Source organism: Ovis aries, chromosome 11, assembly GCF_016772045.2.
Source record: "Ovis aries strain OAR_USU_Benz2616 breed Rambouillet chromosome 11, ARS-UI_Ramb_v3.0, whole genome shotgun sequence".
In the NCBI taxonomy this organism is placed as follows: Eukaryota; Metazoa; Chordata; class Mammalia; order Artiodactyla; family Bovidae; genus Ovis; species Ovis aries.
Genome location: NC_056064.1, coordinates 61963485 through 61982233, shown reverse-complemented (window position 1 = coordinate 61982233; position 18749 = coordinate 61963485). Strand labels below are relative to the sequence as shown.

General features: G+C 52.8%; 1 protein-coding gene across 3 annotated transcripts in view; it reads right to left on the bottom strand.

Annotated features, from left to right (window-relative positions):
* Nucleotides 1-18749, bottom strand: part of PRKCA (protein kinase C alpha) — a 288858-nt gene that overhangs the window by 152067 nt on the left and 118042 nt on the right. For all 3 annotated transcript variants that reach the window (XM_060395901.1, XM_060395902.1, XM_060395903.1), the window contains one exon: nt 11607-11689. In XM_060395901.1, coding sequence (XP_060251884.1) covers nt 11607-11689 — 83 coding nt within the window. The remainder of the gene's footprint in view (nt 1-11606; nt 11690-18749) is intronic.

Here is an 18749-nt window from a genome sequence, read left to right as displayed (position 1 = left end):
GGTGCGGGCAGGGTGGGATCTGACGGTGCCTCTGCACGCGCCGCCTGAGCAGAGACCTGAATGGCACCAGCGAGCACGGCGACGACCCAGGCGTGAGCGGCCCCACAGGAATCCATCAGCACCAAAGCCCTCAGGTGCAAACGAGCGTGTCAGCCTGTCCTGTCTGAGCGGGACAGGAAGCAGGCCACAACCACCCCAGGCCTCGGTGTCCAAAGTCAGCAGTCTGTATCTCATTTCTATTTCTTGGTAATGGTCACGGAAGTCCACTGCAGGGAGTGGACAGGGCAACGGAAGGAGGTGATCTGCCTGATACACACAAAACCCCAGCAGGGCTGCTGTGTGGGTGACAAAGCCCAGGAGGCGGGCAGAAATGAGGGGCCAAACACGACGCCCCCGGGCCCAGTGCACGACTCTCAGAGGCTGAGTCCCCAGACTCCCGTCGCCGGGCTCGCGGGTGACCGGGTGTTTGGTGCCTAGGAATACAGTGGAGCCAGAGCACAGAGCTGCAAGCAGCCGGCGGGCGTGCGGGCCTGCAGGCAGGTCTGCCTCAGACATGGACACGGTCCCTTTTTATGCTTTCTACTTGCCACCTTTCTTCCTCACTTCCGGCTCTGTGCCCTAGGTTACTCTAAATTACAGATCTGTACTGAAAAAAAACCCTGATTCACATGAATTACCTAACCCCCGGTACATCACCCACACAAGGCAAGTGCAGATGAAACGAGCCTCCCCTTCTAATTTTAAGACCCACTGTGTGAACTCTGCGTGTTCAAGCCTCCCTGGTCTTTTGTGATTAATTTTAGTAATGGGAGAACGACCTGCTTTAGAACAAATGAGTCATGATGCAGCTTCACATCTGAAAACCGAAAATCACCCTCCTGCCCAGAAAGTATCATTTTTAAGTATAAAATTTCTACCCCATGTTAATTCCACAAAGCTTCCTGCCTTGAAAAAGAGGTCGGGGGGAGCAGGCTAGGAACTTGAGGTTGCAGACAGCAAGCAAGGTGTGCGTTACCTTTGCAGTGGTATTTGTCTTAGGCAGGTTTATGGCAAGGGAAAAAAAACACACCCTCAACTGCTATAAAACAATTTATAGCCTGTGCAATTCAAAACATTCTTTCAGCAGCCACATCAAAACAGTACAGCTTTCTCCTGAGTATGAAGAGCAGCCTCTGTGGCTTCTGCATGGATTATTTATCCTGGCATGGCAAGGCATGTCATAGACACATAACTGATTTCAAACTGGGAAGAAATCAAAGGTTCCTGACCCCTCAGCTGGTGTCCTCAGCTCATCATTTCTCTTCCTCTTGAACTGTGAGCTTAGAAACCTCTCCAGATTAACTGTAGAATCAGCAAATACTTCAAGGACCATAAATCTGAAACACACAGCTGACAAAACAAGCGTTTCCTTTAGCGGGTTGTTTGCCGCACCAACATTTAGCCAAAAATATATATATATATATATATATATAAAAATATGTTCATTAAGGCAAAAAACTCTAGTCACAGGGATTTCCCTGGTGGTCCAGTGGTTAAGACTCTGCTTGCACTGCCGGGAGCCCGGGTTCAGTCCCTGGTTGGGGAACTAAGATCCTGCATGCTACTTGGCATGGCCAAAAATTTCAAAATAAATAGATAAAACAAAATTCTGCTGACACAGTTAGCAAGCATAGTGCGGAAGAATTCCCTCCATACATTAAAATAAAAATCTTTTTGCGGGAAATTCACTTCCTGAAGACTAAAACCAGGAGGTGGCTGGTATTGATTCTGAGAGAATCTCATGAAGCGTTTTACAGATTTCCTACTTGAGCTGAAAAAAGTCTTTTCTATTTTGGGATCAGAGACTTAATTTGTTCTCCCATTCACTCAACGCATGTTCACGATCACCTGTGAGTCAGAAATCATATGAGACACTAAGGATACAGAAATGGATAAGGTTTAGGGGGAAAAAATGTTCCAGTGTGAGCGCAAGAGTCTTCCTGTGGTAAGCTGCTGAGGTGATGGCCCGCGTGACTCACCCCTCCCCGGACCCACACTCTTCTCCCTGCCCCCTGCGACGGTTCATGCTGTGTGCCAACGTCCCTGGACCGTGGGCTGCCCAGGTATGCGGCCAGACCTTACCCTGGCGTCCTGGGAGGGTGTCTGCGATGAGATTAACACTTAAATGGCTGCCAGCCTCCACAGCTGCACGACCTAGTTCTACAGAAGAAATCTCTGTGTGAAAGCTGCGCATGCGTGCACTCGTACATGCACACACGTGCCCCTGTGCGCCACCGTCCAAGGTCTGGACAGAATTCCTGCTAAAAGTCAGTGCAATGACTGACATTGTTTTGGACCCTCACTCTCACTGTCAATAAAGAAATGTCACAGTGACAACGCCTAGAGAATCCTCAGTAATCTTCCCTCCTCTCCTGTCCAGAGAAAACGCCCTTCTTTCTGTCCACAGACGCTTCCCGAATCTCTCGCCAGGAGAAGAGGACGACAGAGGATGAGATGGTTGGATGGCATCACTGACTCGATGGACATGAGTTTGAGCAAGCTCTGGGAGCTGGTGATGGACAGGGAAGCCTGGCGTGTTGCAGTCCTTGGGGTCGCAAAGAGTCGGACACGGCTAAGCGACTACATTGAACCAAACTGAATCTCCCCCTGGAAATTCATCAACAGCAAAAACAGAAAGCAGAGCCAAGGTGAGGAAGGGATTAGCTAATTGAATGGGACTCCTACCTCAGCTTCTGAAAAGTGACTCATTAAAACCCAGGAACCAGCTCTGGTGTGAGCCAGAGAGCTCTCGGGGCGGGCGTTCAGCTCAGGGAGAGCCAACTGCGATGAAGCTGCCAGAACCCAGTGTCCTGGAAACCCCACCTTCACCTTCTTGAGGAGAACCTGAACCAGGCTCCACGTGGCTCCAGGCTCGCCTGTTCCCAGCCGTGCTCTGCTGCTCACTGGAGGGCGCTGCGGGCCTCCCTGGTGACGGCGTCCACTGCCAACATCTCAGGTGCATGCGTGAGTCGCTCACTCTTGTCTGACTCTTGCGACCCCGTGGACTGTAGCCCCCAAGTCTGTTCTGTCCATGGGGTTCTCCAGGCAAGAATACTGGAGCGGTTGCCATTCCCTTCTCCTGGGGACCTTCCCAACCCAGGAATCAAACCAGGGTCTCCCACACTGCAGGCAGACTCTTTACTGTCTTAGCCACCAGGGAAGCCCACGTCTGTTCTCTAGTCTGTGTCTTTTTGCTGCAGCCCCTAAACAACCACACCTCACTCTCGGGCGGGGGAGACTGTGATGAGCTGCTGGCCGGCGTGTCATTCTGGGAGTGGAATCCCAGAGGTTCCCAGAGGCATCCGAGAAGAGGCAGCTTCAGCCACCAGACTAAGTCGACAGGCCCTCCTGGAGGCCCCTGGAGAACAGGCCTCCTGGTCCCCTGACTTCCCCACGAGGCACTTCGCTGTCACCATGCACAGCCTCTTCTCACTGGGGCGTCCGGAGAACGGACGTCCCCCCACCCGCTGCCCCTTCAGCGCGTCGGAACTGCAGCTGGAGAAGCAAGTCTTGGAGGCTATTTTTACTCCGGAACTCAATTAATTTGGCGCAAAAGTAGCAGGAGTCCCTTCCCTTGCAGGAAATGCTTCTGCTGCTGGGCGTCTGGTTCGTAAAATCCACCCACTGAGCAGCAGAATTAGCACAGGAGCTCAGGCTGGGCTTGCAACCCTGAATAATCCTCTTCCAGGTTTCCGGTTGCAGCGTGGCACCTGAGGCACCATTCCCAGGTGAGCCCAGAGCATGAGGAGCGGGACCCGGGCTGAGGGTCGGGACCCAGTGTTAGGGGTACAGAGCGTGAGGGGCGGGACCCGGCATGAGGGGCGGGACCTGGACTGAGGGGCGGGACTAGGTGTGAGGGGCGGGACCTGGACTGAAGGGCGGGACTAGGTATGAGGGGCGGGACCTGGACTGAGGGGCGGGACTAGGTGTGAGGGGCGGGACCTGGACTGAGGGGCGGGACCCGGCGTGAGGGGCGGGACCTGGACTGAGGGGCGGGACTAGGTGTGAGGGGCGGGACCTGGACTGAAGGGCGGGACTAGGTGTGAGGGGCGGGACCTGGACTGAGGGGCGGGACTAGGTGTGAGGGGCGGGACCTGGACTGAGGGGCGGGACCCGGCGTGAGGGGCGGGACCTGGACTGAGGGGCGGGACTAGGTGTGAGGGGCGGGACCCGGCATGAGGGGCGGGACCTGGACTGAGGGGCGGGACCTGGCATGAGGGGCGGGACCTGGGTTGAGGGGCGGGACCCGGTGTGAGCGCAGAGCGTGAAGGGCAGGACCTGGTCTGAGGGATGCGCAGCATGAAGAGGGGAGCCGCGGGCGAGCACTGTGTGGTCGCAGGACTACTGAGGCCTTGGCCCACAGGTCCCCTGAGGGACCCACCAGGACCCGCAAAACACACGGGGCCCCCTGACGCGTGCTCTCATGTCACCTGAGTTTACACGGAGCCGCACTGGGCGAGAGATGCAACTCCATGGCTTCCCAGATGGCGCAGTGGGTAAAGGACCTGCCTGCCAATGCAGGAGACACAGGAGACGCGCATTCGATCCCCGAGTCAGGAGGATCCCCTGGAGAAGGGCCTGGCAATCCGCTCCGATATTTCTGCTTAGAGAATCCTTGGACAGAGGAGCCTGGTGGACTGCAGCCCATGGCGTCACAAAGAGTCAAACGCAACTGAGCATGCACGCACCTCCCTTAAGCCAGCAGGAGACACTGGAAAATACTGATATATTTGTTTTCAAAAGAACATTTTGAAAACAATTGAAATAAGTCTTAAAAATGTCACCACCTTCCGAAAGCCTCCCCTCATTAGACGCGCATTCCCCTCCACTCACCCTCAACAGCATCTTGTGTCTGCCACTGCAGCACGGTTGCCGACAACCTTAGAGTCTGAGGATCCACAGGATGGCGAGACCTGTCCGCCGCCTTTCTATCGCAAAGCTTGAAGCCCTCTGTAGACATTTGGGGCTGTCTAGCCGATAAGTCACGTCCAATTCTTTGTGATCCCATGGACTGCAGCATGCAGGCTCTTCTGTCCATGGGATTTCCCAGGCAAAAAAAAACTAGAGTGGGTTGCCATTTCCTTCTCAAGAGGATCTTCCTGGATCAGGGATCAAACCCACATCCCGCGTAAAGTCTTTACCAGTGAACCATCAATAAACATTTAGTGACCGAATATTACTTAGGACTGAAAACAAGTTTAAAGATCACCAAGTTCAAACTACATATAGATGACTAAGAGAACCACAGTCTTCTTCACAAAGGTTGACTTGGCAGGGCCGGGGTCAATTTCCACTCCGAGACTCTCTTACCTCACTCTGCTGAATTTTAAACACCACTTTTCAGCACTCCCACCTTTTACACATTACACTTCACTTTGTCAGTTCAGGAATACAAAAAATGTTTGGGTTGTAACAGGGTTTTGTTCACACAATTGTCTTTTTTTCCCTATTATATGTAAAAGCACACTCTGAGAAAATAGATCTTCTAATTGAATTTATTTCTAGATTTATTTTACATGTTTTGAGTTTTGTTATAAATGCAGCTTTGAAAGGTTGAATTTTAAACAATTTAGTGGCATTTTTCCTTTGCTCAGTTTCTAAGACACAGAGGAGAGCCTGAGAACAAGAGAAGGCACATGGCTGTCAGAAGGTAGAGCACGCGGTTTCCTGCCTAGGACGCATGGACACCTGTGGCTCCAGCAACAGTTAGAACTGGACATGGAACAACAGACTGGTTCCAAATAGGAAAAGGAGGACGTCAAGGCTGTATATTGTCACCATGCTTATTTAACTTAAATGCAGAGTACATCATGAGAAATGCTGGGCTGGATGAAGCACAAGCTGGAATCATGATCTGGGGGAGAAATATCAATAACCTCAGATATGCAGATGATACCAACCTTATGGCAGAAAGTGAAGAGGAACTAAAAAGCCTCTTGATGAAAGTGAAAGAGGAGAGTGAAAAAGTTGGCTTAAAATTCAATATTCAGAAAACTAAGATCATGGCATCTGGTCCCATCACTTCATGGGAAATAGATGGGGAAACAATGGAAACAGTGACAGACTTTATTTTGGGGGGCTCCAAAATCACTGCAGATGGTGACTGCAGCCATGAAATTAAAAGATGCTTGCTCCTTGGAAGAAAAGTTACGATCAACCTAGACAGCATATTCAAAAGCAGAGACATTACTTTGCCAACAAAGGTCCGTCTAGTCAAAGCTATGGTTTTTCCAGTGGTCATGTATGGATGTGAGAGTTGGACTATAAAGAAAGCTGAGTGCTGAAGAAATGATGCTTTTGAACTGTCGTGTTGGAGAAGACTCTTGAGAGTCCCTTGGACTGCAAAGAAATCCAACCAGTCCATCCTAAAGGAGATCAGTCCTGGGTGTTCTTTGGAAGGACTGATGCTGAAGCTGAACCTCCAATACTTTGGCCTCCTGATGCGAAGAGCTGACGCATTTGAAAAGATCCTGATGCTGGGAAAGATTGAGGGCAGGAAGAGAAGGGGATGACAGAGGATGAGATGGTTGGATGGCATCACGGACATGAGTTTGGGTGAACTCCGGGCATTGGTGATGGACAGGGGGGCTTGGCATGCTGCAGTCCACGGGGTTGCAGAGTCGGACACGACTGAGCAACTGAACTGAACTGAACTATGTGCTGGGTCCCACGTTTGGTTCTGAGTCAGTCATTTACAGTCGATGCTGTCGGCTTCTTCAAATGGCTCGGCTGACAGTCTTCAGACCTGCAGGGGCACCAGGTCAGAAGTCTGCCGCCTTTTAACAAGGTCGTTCATCTCCTCTCAGGGGCCTGGCTGACCCCCGAGGCCACCTGCCTGCTGGGGGCTCCCCCAGGGGAACTTCAGGAATGACCCAGGATATTATTTTTAAATCCCCTGAATTCGACTCAGTTGTTGGGCTCAGATATAAGAAGCGTGAAGCCGACAGGAATCCTTTCTCCCCGGACAGGCTGGGGCACTGGTGAGAATGCTAAGCAAAAATGCCAACAGAACACCGGGCACCGACAACCCCCAGGGCTTGAAACCTTCACAGGCCGCTGCCCAGGCCCACACACGCGTTCCCCAGTGTCCGCAGACCTAACCCACAGGAAGCCCTGCAAGGCTCGTGTCTCAAGAGCTCTGAGCATCTGCATGTTTTAATCTCATCATGTAGGATTTTCCTCTCCCTGCTCTTTCCAGACTGAAGGGGCGATCTGGTCGTGACCTTCCCTAGAAGGGCTGAGACTGGTGTGACAGGGACGCCTGACAGGGACGCTTCGCAGCTTTCCTCACTGGAGGCACATAGAAAGCAACGTGTGGAAAAGCAGGATTCGGTGAGCTAACACTCGCGCGCGTGCACACACCCTGCAAGCCCCAGAGGGGCTTCAGAAGCAGACACAAGTCAGGAGGAGCAGAGGGGCTCCGGACTGAAGCACAGAGGGGCTGCGGGTGGAGGGGAGGGGTCTGAGGAGGCGCCGGCCCGCCCAGCGGGCCTCAACCCCTCCCAGGCAGAGCAAGGACGGGAGACCCAGGGCGGGCGCCGGGGCAGCTGAAGAAACGAGGGCACCCGGGTCCCTTCAGAAGAACAGCGTCACGGGGCTCGCTCCCCAAAGCTGACGGAGGTGACAGTCCCCCCGCCACCTGCCCAAGGCTGGGCTCCTGTCTTAACTTGGGTCAAGAGAGGTAAGGAGCTATTTCTAAACATGGACCCGTTTTGCCTTATTTCTTCATCCCCTTATGAAACCCTGGACGCGGGGCAGGGGTGCTGGGCGCTGTGGGCACACACCTGCGAACCCTAACTCCGCAGCGGCTCCACATGGCCCTGCGGCGCCAGAGAGGGGCGCTCTGCTTGCTCGGAGCCCCGGATGAGAGCCCACGTCCCCACATCCAGCCGCGAGGCCGGACCCCCAGCAGCACCAGTATCAGGGTCTTTGAAAATCTTTCCTTTTCATCTCTCCTCGGGCTGCAGAGGCTTGTGCTTAAAGTCTCAGAAATCATGACTTTTCTCTGTAAATAAGATGGGAGTGAATTTCTGACCAGAGAACGCTGCCTGTCCACAGGGGTTGGGGAAGCTGGGAGACTGGCCTGAGGGTTTCCAGGGGGTCCCTCCACTGAACCCAGAAACCCTTTCTCCTCAGGGTTCCTGGCACTTCTGCAGCCTTTCCACCAGGCTGCTCCTTCGGACTTGAGGATTATCTGTGCTCGAAAGCATATTGGGGCCGCTCTGGTGGCTCAGTAGTAAAGAATCTGCCTGCCAGTGTAGGAGACACAGGTTTGATCCCTGATCCAGGAAGATTCAACATACCGCAGAGCAACTAAGCCCGTGTTCCACGACTACTGAGTCTGTGCTGGAGAGCCCGGGAGCCACCAGTGCTGAGCCCACGTACAGCGACTCCTGAAGCCTGCACGCCCAGCAGCCCGCGCTCTGCAGCGTGAGAAGCCGGAGCGCCTCAGCTAGAGAGGACCCCCACCCACCCCCAGCACCAAGGAGAAAGCCTGCGCGGCACCGGAGACCCGGCACGGCCAGAACAAAATGAGCATATAAATGCACAGCAATTTAAACAGGGACGCCAGTCTCCCTTCCCATCTGGTTCCTGCGATCCGGGTACCGTGAGGCTGTTTCCAGTCTGTTCTGCTCCTTTCACCTGGAAGGCAGCAGAGGAGGTGCAGCATCTGGGGGTCCCACAGGGTCTGTGACTTCTTTTCCCTCCTCTCCGAATGCTCTGGGGTCTGCTGAGCTCAAACCACAAACCCACAGATACCGGATGTCTTAAGCATTCACTGTGGTATGAAAAAAAAAACTAATTTTTAAAAAATTTCTGGGAGGAAAAATGTTTGGAGGAGCCTGGCAGGCTACAGTCCATGGGGTCGCAGAGTCAGGCATGACTGAGTGACTTCACTTTCACATTTGACTTTCATGCATTGAAGAAGGAAATGGCAGCCCACTCCAGTGTTCTTACCTGGAAAGTCCCAGGGACGGGGGAGCCTGGTGGGCTGCCGACTCTGGGGTCGCACAGAGTCGGACGACTGAAGGGACTTAGCAGCAGCAGCAGCTGCTCTCAAATTAGATTTCACTGTAGCAGTGCTCCCATCCTCTGATCTGGTCTTTTTCATGCCCTTCCGAGCTTTTCTAAACACTGGAGCAGACTTTCAATGACCACACCAGGCTGGTTGCCAGGGTGCTCACTGACCACAGGACGGCAGGCCAGGGTCCCCTCTCCTTCCCTCCAGGACCCTGAAACGGATCCCCACAACCCACCTGTGTTCCAGGGGCAACAGGAGGCCGCCCCCGGTCATTTCATTGTCTTTCCTCGATAGTCCTCAGTCTCCACGTGGATAAAGTAAGGTTAATCCAGAAAAGTCTCTAACACCCCTTGCGCGGCTTGCACTCAGTCGTGTCCAGCCCTGAGGACTGTGGTCCACCAGGCTCCTCTGTTTCTCCAGGCAAGAATCCTGGAGCAGGTTGCCAGGCCCTCCTCCAGGGGGTCTTTCCCACCCAGGGGTTGAACCTGGGTCTCCCGCACTGTAGGTGTAGATACCTTACCCCTTCCAGCTCTATAATCCCACGATCTTAAAACATATCCTCCATCCTCAGCTCAGCTGTATGTCCTGACACCTCCATGTGCTTCCCAGTCCTTCTCTAGTGAGTCGGTCTGGGCAGTTTGGAGACCAGAATGATCGGCATGCAGACAGGAAGCCCCAGTCACAGGTCTCTGAATGTCAAGGCCAAAGGCAGCACTGCCCACTGGAAAGAACCTGCAGACCTTCCGGACTGGACGGCAGGATGGGCCAACTCCTCCTGCACCTTTTCAATAGCTCACACACTTCTTTTCTCTCGGATTAAAAAAACAGCAACAACAACTCATAGCTAAATTTTGACGCTATTAAAACGTGAGTCAACTCAACACACACACAGATGAGCAGCATCGGAGCTCAGCGGGTCAGACGGCCAGTGCGCCTGCCGTTGCATCGCCGTGGCGGAGAGCCCCCTGCTGACGCTCGGCACCTGGCTCCAGGCTCGGAAGGGTGGCCTGAGATCAGCCAAAACAGAACAAAATTCTGAGCATGAAATGAGCTGCTGAAGACAATTCGCAGGCAACCCCAGCAACGGCCGAGGCTTTCTCAGGTATTAGAGTCCGTCCTGGGCAAGCCTGTGCATGTTACCATCTGAGGCCAACAGAGGACTCGGAGCAGAATCACAGGCGGGACCGGAGTCGGCCGACAGCATCTCTGTTAGTAGCTCAGCCATGTCTGATTCTTTGTGACTCTACAGACTGTAGCCTGCCTGGCTCCCCTGTCCATGGGATTCTCCAAGCAAGAACACTGGAGTGGGTTGCCATGCCCTTCTCCAGGGGATCTTCCCGACCCAGGGACTGAACCCGGGTCTCCTGCGCTGCAGGCAGATGCTTTGCTGTCTGAGTCACCAGGGAGGCTCCTTTAGGGAACTGTGCCCCCAGCCTCTCGCCTTCTTGGTCCCCACCCAACCGTCCTCTCTCGTCCCGCCTGTGGGATGGACGTCCTCAGAGTTCTCTCCCGGCCTCTAACGTCTATTCTCCCTCTGTAGTCTCTCTCCAGCAAAATAACCCACTTCTAACGCTCGAAACGAACAGAGCAGAGCACCAGCCAGGGCAGCGGGAGCAAGCGCTTGCAGCACACGGTTTGTGCGGCAGTGGCCTCAGAGGTCTGCCCGTGCCGCCCGGACATGCCCACTGTCCCCGCCTCCCAGCAACTCCTTTTCCGGTTACAGTTACGACTGCCTGTCACAGCTCAGATTCTGCTCCACACGATGCCTTTTCAGCAATGGGTAATTCCCCTGCCTCCAAACTCCCCCTCCCCTCCACTGATCCAGCTTTTCCATGAACAAGGGAGGCCACGGCCAGAGCTAGGGCCCAGGCCCACGAGTTCGCAGATGTCCACAGCTGGGCAGCTTCAGGGGTCATCTGTCCAGTGAAATGGATCTTGTATTATTCAAGCCAACAGGAGCATCTGCAACTCCTGATCAAAAGGCAGCAAGAAGCCCGTGAAGCCAAGAAGGAACTGCCTACGACGTCGGCCAAGAGCGGCGGCAGCCCAGCCGGGTCGCCGACCGTCAGCAGCGAGCGAGGGCGGCTCACGCTCAGCGGAGCTCGCTTTCCAAAACGACCTGCCCTGTGTCTGTGGAAGCCACGGCGATAAATTTGCTGGATTTAGCCCACGTGGCTGCCCAGAGCCGAAGAGAACGAACACGATAACGGGAAGTTCTCTGAGCCCCGGGTAATCCCGCCACGGCTCACAGGACTGAGCTCAGCGTCACACAAAACGAACTGGTTAGTCTTCCCACTAACAGTTGTGCCCACACAACAGAAGTGCAGGCATTAAAGACACTCAGCCCAGAGACACCCGTCCACAGTCAGAAACACTCTGTTCAGAAACATTCAGCAAAATAAAACAATAGTCTCCAGGCTCACAATAGAAGTGCAGGCATTAAAGATACTCAGCCCAGAGACATTCGTCCACAGAAAATCACACTTAAAAACACTCTGTTCAGAAACATTCATCAAAATAAAATAATAGTCTCCAGGCTACTTACATCCGTGTCGGGTCCTTTATCCGCCCCCGGACAAGAAAAAGTAACAAATTCATGGCACCTCTTGTGAACCACAAAACAGCAAACTGGTGGAGAGAAAAGAAAATTAAAATTAGAAGCTGGATTGAATACACAAAGTTGCATCCTCCAAACAGGGCTACCTGCTGTCAGAAGTCACGTTAACTTCACTACAGACAGACTCTCATAAACAGCAATCAGACAGCATTCCATTGGAGACTCGGCCTCATTTGGTATCGCTTGGATTCCCAGATAACAGAGCCACAAAATGCCAGCACGGACACGGCACAGGAGACCTAAAGCTTAACTTGTCTCCTCTAAAGCTGAGGGAAGAGGACCAAGGGTGGTAAGACCCTTCTCCCGAGTATAAACCAGGAAGCTACATGGAAAGCACTCTGCACTCCCCTCCGCCGCCCCCCCCCCCGACACACACAGGTGTGTAAACGTGGATAGACGTCAGACCCTGTGAGTAAGATATAAGGAGAATAACTCATTACAAATAATACGTGGTTATCAGCAAGAACTTCCGAGGCAGTGAGCTTCAAGAACTCCTTAAGACACAAACCAGATCTACGGAAAACAGCCCTTTGAAGTAGACAAGAGTTGCAAAGCACCTCTCTCTTGAATCTACAAGCTGGGGGGCGTCACCCACAGATATACCAAACCACTACGCAGCAGGCATTTTCCAAACAACAGGGCTTTCGTAAGTCTCCCTGAAGATGAATCAATAGAAGCAGCCTGAGTCACAGAAGCTAGTAAGTCAGGTTTTTATGGAAAGTTTTAATGGAGACAACACAGGACATAAACAGAAGTCCCAGGTGCCCTCCCGCTGACCGTGCAGCACCAGCTCCACAGCGCACAGCCCACGGCTCCTTGTTTTCTGCTGAACAATAAGCTGGGCATCCCTGGTGGCCCAGACAGTAAAGACCCCCTGCAACGCAGGAGACCTGGGTTCCAGCCCCGGCTCGGGAAGATCCCCTGGAGAAGGGAATGGTAACCCACTCCAGTATTCTTTGTTTCTTCTTCTTTTTTTTTTTTTTGAGGCTAATTACTTTACAATATTGTAGTGGTTCTGCCATGCATTGACATGAATCCGCCATGAGTATACATGTGTTTCCCATCGTGAACCCCCTTCCACCTCCCTCCCGATCCCATCCCTCTGGGTTGTCCCCGAGCACCGGCTTTGAGTGTCCCGTCTCATGCATTGAACCTGGACTGGCGATCTGTTTCACATTTGGAAATATACATGTTTCAGTGCCATTCTCCCAAATCATCCCACCCTCACCTTCTTCCACAGAGTCCAAAAGACTGTTCCTTACATCAGTGTCTCTTGTGGTGTCTCGCATACAGGGTCATCATTACCATCTTTCTAAATTCCATAGATATGCATTAATACACTGTATTGGTGTTTTTCTTTCTGACTTACTTCACTCTGTATAGTAGGCTCCAGGTTCATCCACCTCATTAGAACTGATTCAAATACGTTCCTTTTAATGGCTGAGTAATATTCCATTACTGACCTTCCTCTTGAGAAATCTGTATGCAGGTCAGGAAGCAACAGTTAGAACTGCACATGGAACAACAGACTGGTTCCAAATAGGAAAAGGAGGACGTCAAGGCTGTATATTGTCACCCTGCTTATTTAACTTATATGCAGAGTACATCATGAGAAATGTTGGACTGGAAGAAACACAAGCTGGAATCAAGATTGCCGGGAGAAATATCAATCACCTCAGATATGCAGATGACACCACCCTTATGGCAGAAAGTGAAGAAGAACTAAAGAGCCTCTTGATGACAGTGAAAGAGGAGAGTGAAAAGTTGGCTTAAAGCTCAACATTCAGAAAACAAAGATCATGGCATCTGGTCCCATCACTTCATGGGAAACAGATGGAGAAACAGTGGAAACAGTGTCCGACTTTATTTTTGGGGGGCTCCAAAATCACTGCAGATGGTGATTGCAGCCATGAAATTAAAAGACGCTTACTCCTTGGGAAAAAAGTTATGACCATCCTAGATAGCATACTGAAAAGCAGAGACATTACTTTGCCGACTAAGGTCCGTCTAGTCAAGGCTATGGTTTTTCCAGTGGTCATGTATGGATGTGAGAGTTGGACTGTGAAGAAGGCTGAGCACTGAAGAATTGATGCTTTTGAACTGTGGTGTTGGAGAAGACTCTTGAGAGTCCCTTGGACTGCAAGGAGATCCAACCAGTCCATTCTGAAGGAGATCAACCCTGGGATTTCTTTGGAAGGAATGATGCTAAAGCTGAAGCTCCAGTACTTTGGCCACTTCATGCGAAGAGTTGACTCATTGGAAAAGACTCTGATGCTGGGAGGGATTGGGGGCAGGAGGAGAAGGGGACGATAGAGGATGAGATGGCTGGATGGCATCACGGACTCGACGGGCGTGAGTCTGAGTGAACTCCGGGAGATGGTGATGGACAGGGAGGCCTGGCGTGCTGCGATTCATGGGGTCGCAAAGAGTCCGACACGACTGAGCGACTGAACTGAATACTCCATTGTGTGTATGTACCACAGCTTTCTTATCCATTTGTCTGCCGATGGACATCTAGGTTGCTTCCATGTCCTGGCTATTGTAAACAGAGCCTCGATGAACAGTGGGGCACACGTGTCTTTCGATTCGGGTTTCCTCGGTGTGAATGCCCAGCAGTGGGATTGCTGGGTTGTACAGCTGTTCTATTTCCAGTTTTTATAGGAATCTCCACACTGTTCTCCATAGTGGCTGCTACTCCATATTCTTGCCTGGAGAATTCCGTAGACAGAGGAGCCTGGAGGGCTATAGTCCATAGGGTCGCAAAGCGCTGGATGCGGCTGAGTGACTAACACTTTCACTTTTAGCTAAAAAACAACATTTGCTCAGAAATCCTGGGTGAGTCCTACGTAGAAGGCAAGCGAGACCTCCCCAGACGCTGGCTCTCTCCTTCCGCTGCTGAGGATGCTTCACCTTCCTGCACACGCATCAGGAGGCCGGGCCCACTGAAGAGGGGGGGAGAGGGCAGCGGCTCTGCTGAGAGCCAAGACCCCCAGATCGAGGAGGCGCTTAGAGGCCTGGTGGGGACGCTCAGGACGTTTGTGCGCAGCACGAGCAGCCACTGAAGGGTCTGAACCGAGTGACGAAAGCCCTTCCTCGGCTTCTGGCGGGCCGATGGCGGTGACGGGAAGGGTTCGCTGGGACAGGTCAGGGCCCTAAGGACCGGGGAGAGGGGTGTCCTAGGTAATCTAGGATTGAAAGTGATGGCCATCACTGTTCAGCCTGTGAGAGACGGAAGCGTGAGATGCCAGGGACACTGAAGAGGACCTGCCGGCTGACCACAGGCACCGCTTGTCAGCCTCCTGCCACGGGCCACTCGCCAGGTCATGCTGCCTGCCTTAATTATCTCACTGAATCCTCACACCGCTACTTAACATGCTCCGACGTCTGCGTTGTACGGACGCGAAAGCATTGCACGGACCTCTGGGGTCTAGTCTGTATAAGCTCATGATGTTTGCAGACAGGAGAGGGGGTGGGACAGACGGACGGACGGAGCGATGAACAGGGCAGACGGACACGGGTCTTCTGGACAGTCAGCCCTCCGTGCAGAGGAGCCAGGAGCCAAACTAAGGTTTGCGGGACCCTGCGCCCCCCGCCCACCTCACACTGGTGCACGGGAGAGGAAAAGGTGATGAAGGAGACTCAGGGTCTGCACATGGCGCCAGGGACACGCCTGCCTGGAAAAGGAGCTCTAAGCAGAGTCAGTAAGTCTATAAAAGTGAATGCAGGTACATGGGTGGGTCAAAAGTGCGCTCGCGCGTGTGTGCGTGTGTGCAACCCAGAGCGTGAAGCTGTGCGTGTGCGTGTCAGAGAAGCAGCATAAAGGATGCCTGCTCTCTTTTTAAGCAGCTTTAAGGCGGTCATAATACAACGTCAGCGCAAAAGTATATCTTAAAAGCAAAGCCCTCAGGCTGGGCACGAGCAGGCAAAACGGGGCACTTAGGGAGCCGCCCCAGGAAGGTGGACGGTCAGCGAAGCCCCCCCTTCAGGACAGGGAAGCCCGGCTGAGGGGCTGCGGGCCTCACGGGGGCGGGAGGAGGGCCTGGGCGGGCGAGACCCCGCGGAGGCGCCCCCGGCCCTCACCGCCCCGGCCTCCCGGCCGTGTCCGGCGCAGCGCCCCATCGCAGGCTCCTGAGGATGGACAGACCGCAGCGCGGACGCTCAGACCAGGCCCATCAGCCGCTCTCCCGACACGGGCTTGGCTCCACTCGCAAAATGAGGAAGACAAGGGCCACAGGGCCCGTTTCCTCTCCACGGTTCATTACGGACACGCTGAGCGGACACGGGGCATGCCGAGTCCCTGCTCAGCGCGCCAGCCTTCGAGCGCCTCCTCTGGTCCAGGCGACAGCCGATAAACCCCTACGGATCAGGTCCCTGCGGCCGGCTGGCGGCTGAGCCTGCCAGTGTGCTCAGCTCTCCAGCAGGAGCTGCACAGACCGTACACCTGGAACCCCAGTCCAGCCGTGTCCTGGAATCAGGCCTGCGCTGAGCAACATAATCTGAAAGGGCGGCAAAAGCCCCCAGAGAGCTCTCCCCGCTGAGTGATCCAGGCGGGTTCCAGGATCAGACGGAGAGGAGATAAAGAAAGGGGACCTGCCCCCCACCCCGGGTGGTGCGCTGATGAGGGAGAGGGAGCAGGGAGACCCTCTCCATTCAAGCCCACAGTTTGTTTGGAAAGATAAAAGGTTTTGGAAGTGCTTGGTGGTGACAGTTGTACAATCTTGTGTGTATACTGAGTCCACCGAGCGGCACACGTGAACATGGTTAAACGCGTAAGTTTTAAGTTACACATAGCTTGCTGTTGTTGAGTCGCTAAGTCATGTCTGATGCTTTGCGACCCCATGGACTGTAGCATGCCAGGCTCACCACAATATAATTTAAATTAAGCATCAACCTGGAGCGAGAGTCATGAAGGTGTGAATAAGGTGTGAATATGGTGTGAATAAGGTGTGAATATGGTGTGAATGAGGTGTGAATAAGCACAGACATGGAGTCTTGCTTATGTAGATTCACAGCTTCTTTTTGTCCCCAGTGGACGCAGCTGCAAAACCAAGGGAGTATTTACTTCCTTTTTGTTAGGTTCTACATAAAGCCCACGCCAGATTAGAGGGGAGATGCGGGAAAAATCGAGTTTTCAGAGCCAAGGACTCGCATGATCTCAGAGGATTAGAAATGGGCTCCTCCGACCGTCTCATCTCTGTGCAAACAGTCAGCATCAGCACCAGCAATGGAAACCAGGGCCTCACCCCCAGAGCCTGGCTCTCCACCCAATCCTCAGGACCGTCTGCCACCTCTTTACATGTAAAACAGGGTCATCCCTGTTTATACATCACATGGATCACAGGCTTGTTGAGGGGAGAAAACACACACTTAGATATCACTTTCCATTTGGTTTAAACAATAATTTCCTTTCACCCTCAAGTCTTAAGTCTGTATCATTTCAACTTCAGCTCATAGTCACGTAAAATGGAACATGTGCATAAAAGTCCCGTTGTCCAAAATTAATGGGGTAAAAGCCATTATGTAACAAGCCTGCAATTCAAAAAAGGAGCCTACTAAATTTAATAGTTAGACTTCATTTAGAGCGGAAGACGGGCAGCCAAGCTTCTGAGAGCTCCTTTTTTAAATACATAAATGGCTGCCGTCATGTGAGATGGTTTTAATTAAATCTTGCTTAGCTGGAAGGGATTAATGAAAGGTAACGTCACATCAGAGCACAGTGAAAGGAAAACCTCTAAGGCGAGCGAGCTGCTTTCAGCTTTGCGGGGAAAGTAACGGAAAACTGAGCCTATATTCTGTTCGTGTGTTAAAAGAAAATTATTGGTTTCAGGTTTGTAACAATGAAAACGGTCTTCTTGTGTGATACGTGTTAAAGCTGTATGGAAACAAGCCAAATCAATGCCCTCCGTCACACAGTGTGAGCAGCCATCTGCAGCCAGCACGCTGGTTCTGCCCAAGCCTTTGTGCACATTCTCCCGAGTAATATCCAATATTTCCTCCCTTCCCCAGAGGAATCGCCCATAACCTCCTCCTCAGCTTTCTATCACCAAGTCCCTCAGATGCTTCCTCCTTTGTGTCACTCCCTGCTTGGAGCTGAGATGTATTTTGAAGAAAGAGCTGAGGCACTGGCCCTCGTGTTCTTGGCCAGAGAATCTAAGCCAAGTGTGTGGCCACGCTGAAGCCAAGAGGCGAGCCCTGGGGTGAAAGAGAGCAGAGAAGACCGGGGGGGGGGGGCAGGCAGGAAAGAGAGCAGAGAAGACCAAGGGGGGGAGGCAGGCAGGCAGGCAGAGAAGCCGGTCTGCCAGGCTGGCGTTCAGCTTCCACATCACACGTCTATGATCCATCAACACAGGTCATTCTGCTGCTCTTCAGACTGCACTGAGTCCTGCGTTTCGACTCTTCTGCTGACTGTGAGGGCTACTCCGTTTCTTCTAAGAGACTCTTGCCCACAATACCTTGGTCACCTGATGTGAAGAGCCAACTCACTGGAAAAGACTCTGATGCTGGGAAAAACTGAGGCAGGAGAAGGGGGTGACAGAGGATGAGATGGCTGGATGGCACCACCGACTCAATGGACACGAGTCTGAGCAGCTCCAGGAGACAGTGAGGGACAGAGGAGACTGCCGTGCTGCAGTCCACCGGGTCGCAAAGAGTCAGATAAGACTTAGCATCTCAACAACAACAAATGATCCATCAAATGCCCTTAAATTTTTCATTCTCTTGAGACCTCCCTGGTGGCTGGGTGGCTAAGACTGTGCTGCCAGTCAGGGGCCCCGGGTTCCACCTCAGGCAGAGAACTAGGGCCCGCACACCACAGCTGAGCGAGCCCACCTGCGGTGAAGACCCAGTGCAGCCACATATTTTACAACAGAGTGGCAAATGCTCTAAACTTTTCATTTTCTTCATATACAGCTGCCCTTCATACATATGACCTAACTTAGCACACCTGAATACAGAAGCTGCTCAGCACATGCTTCTTACTGCGAATGCCCAGTGGAACCTAGCTTTCTCCCCTAGCAGCTGAAAGAGTCCCACCAGAAGGTGGTGGGGATGAGCGGAGCCGACCAGGGGGCC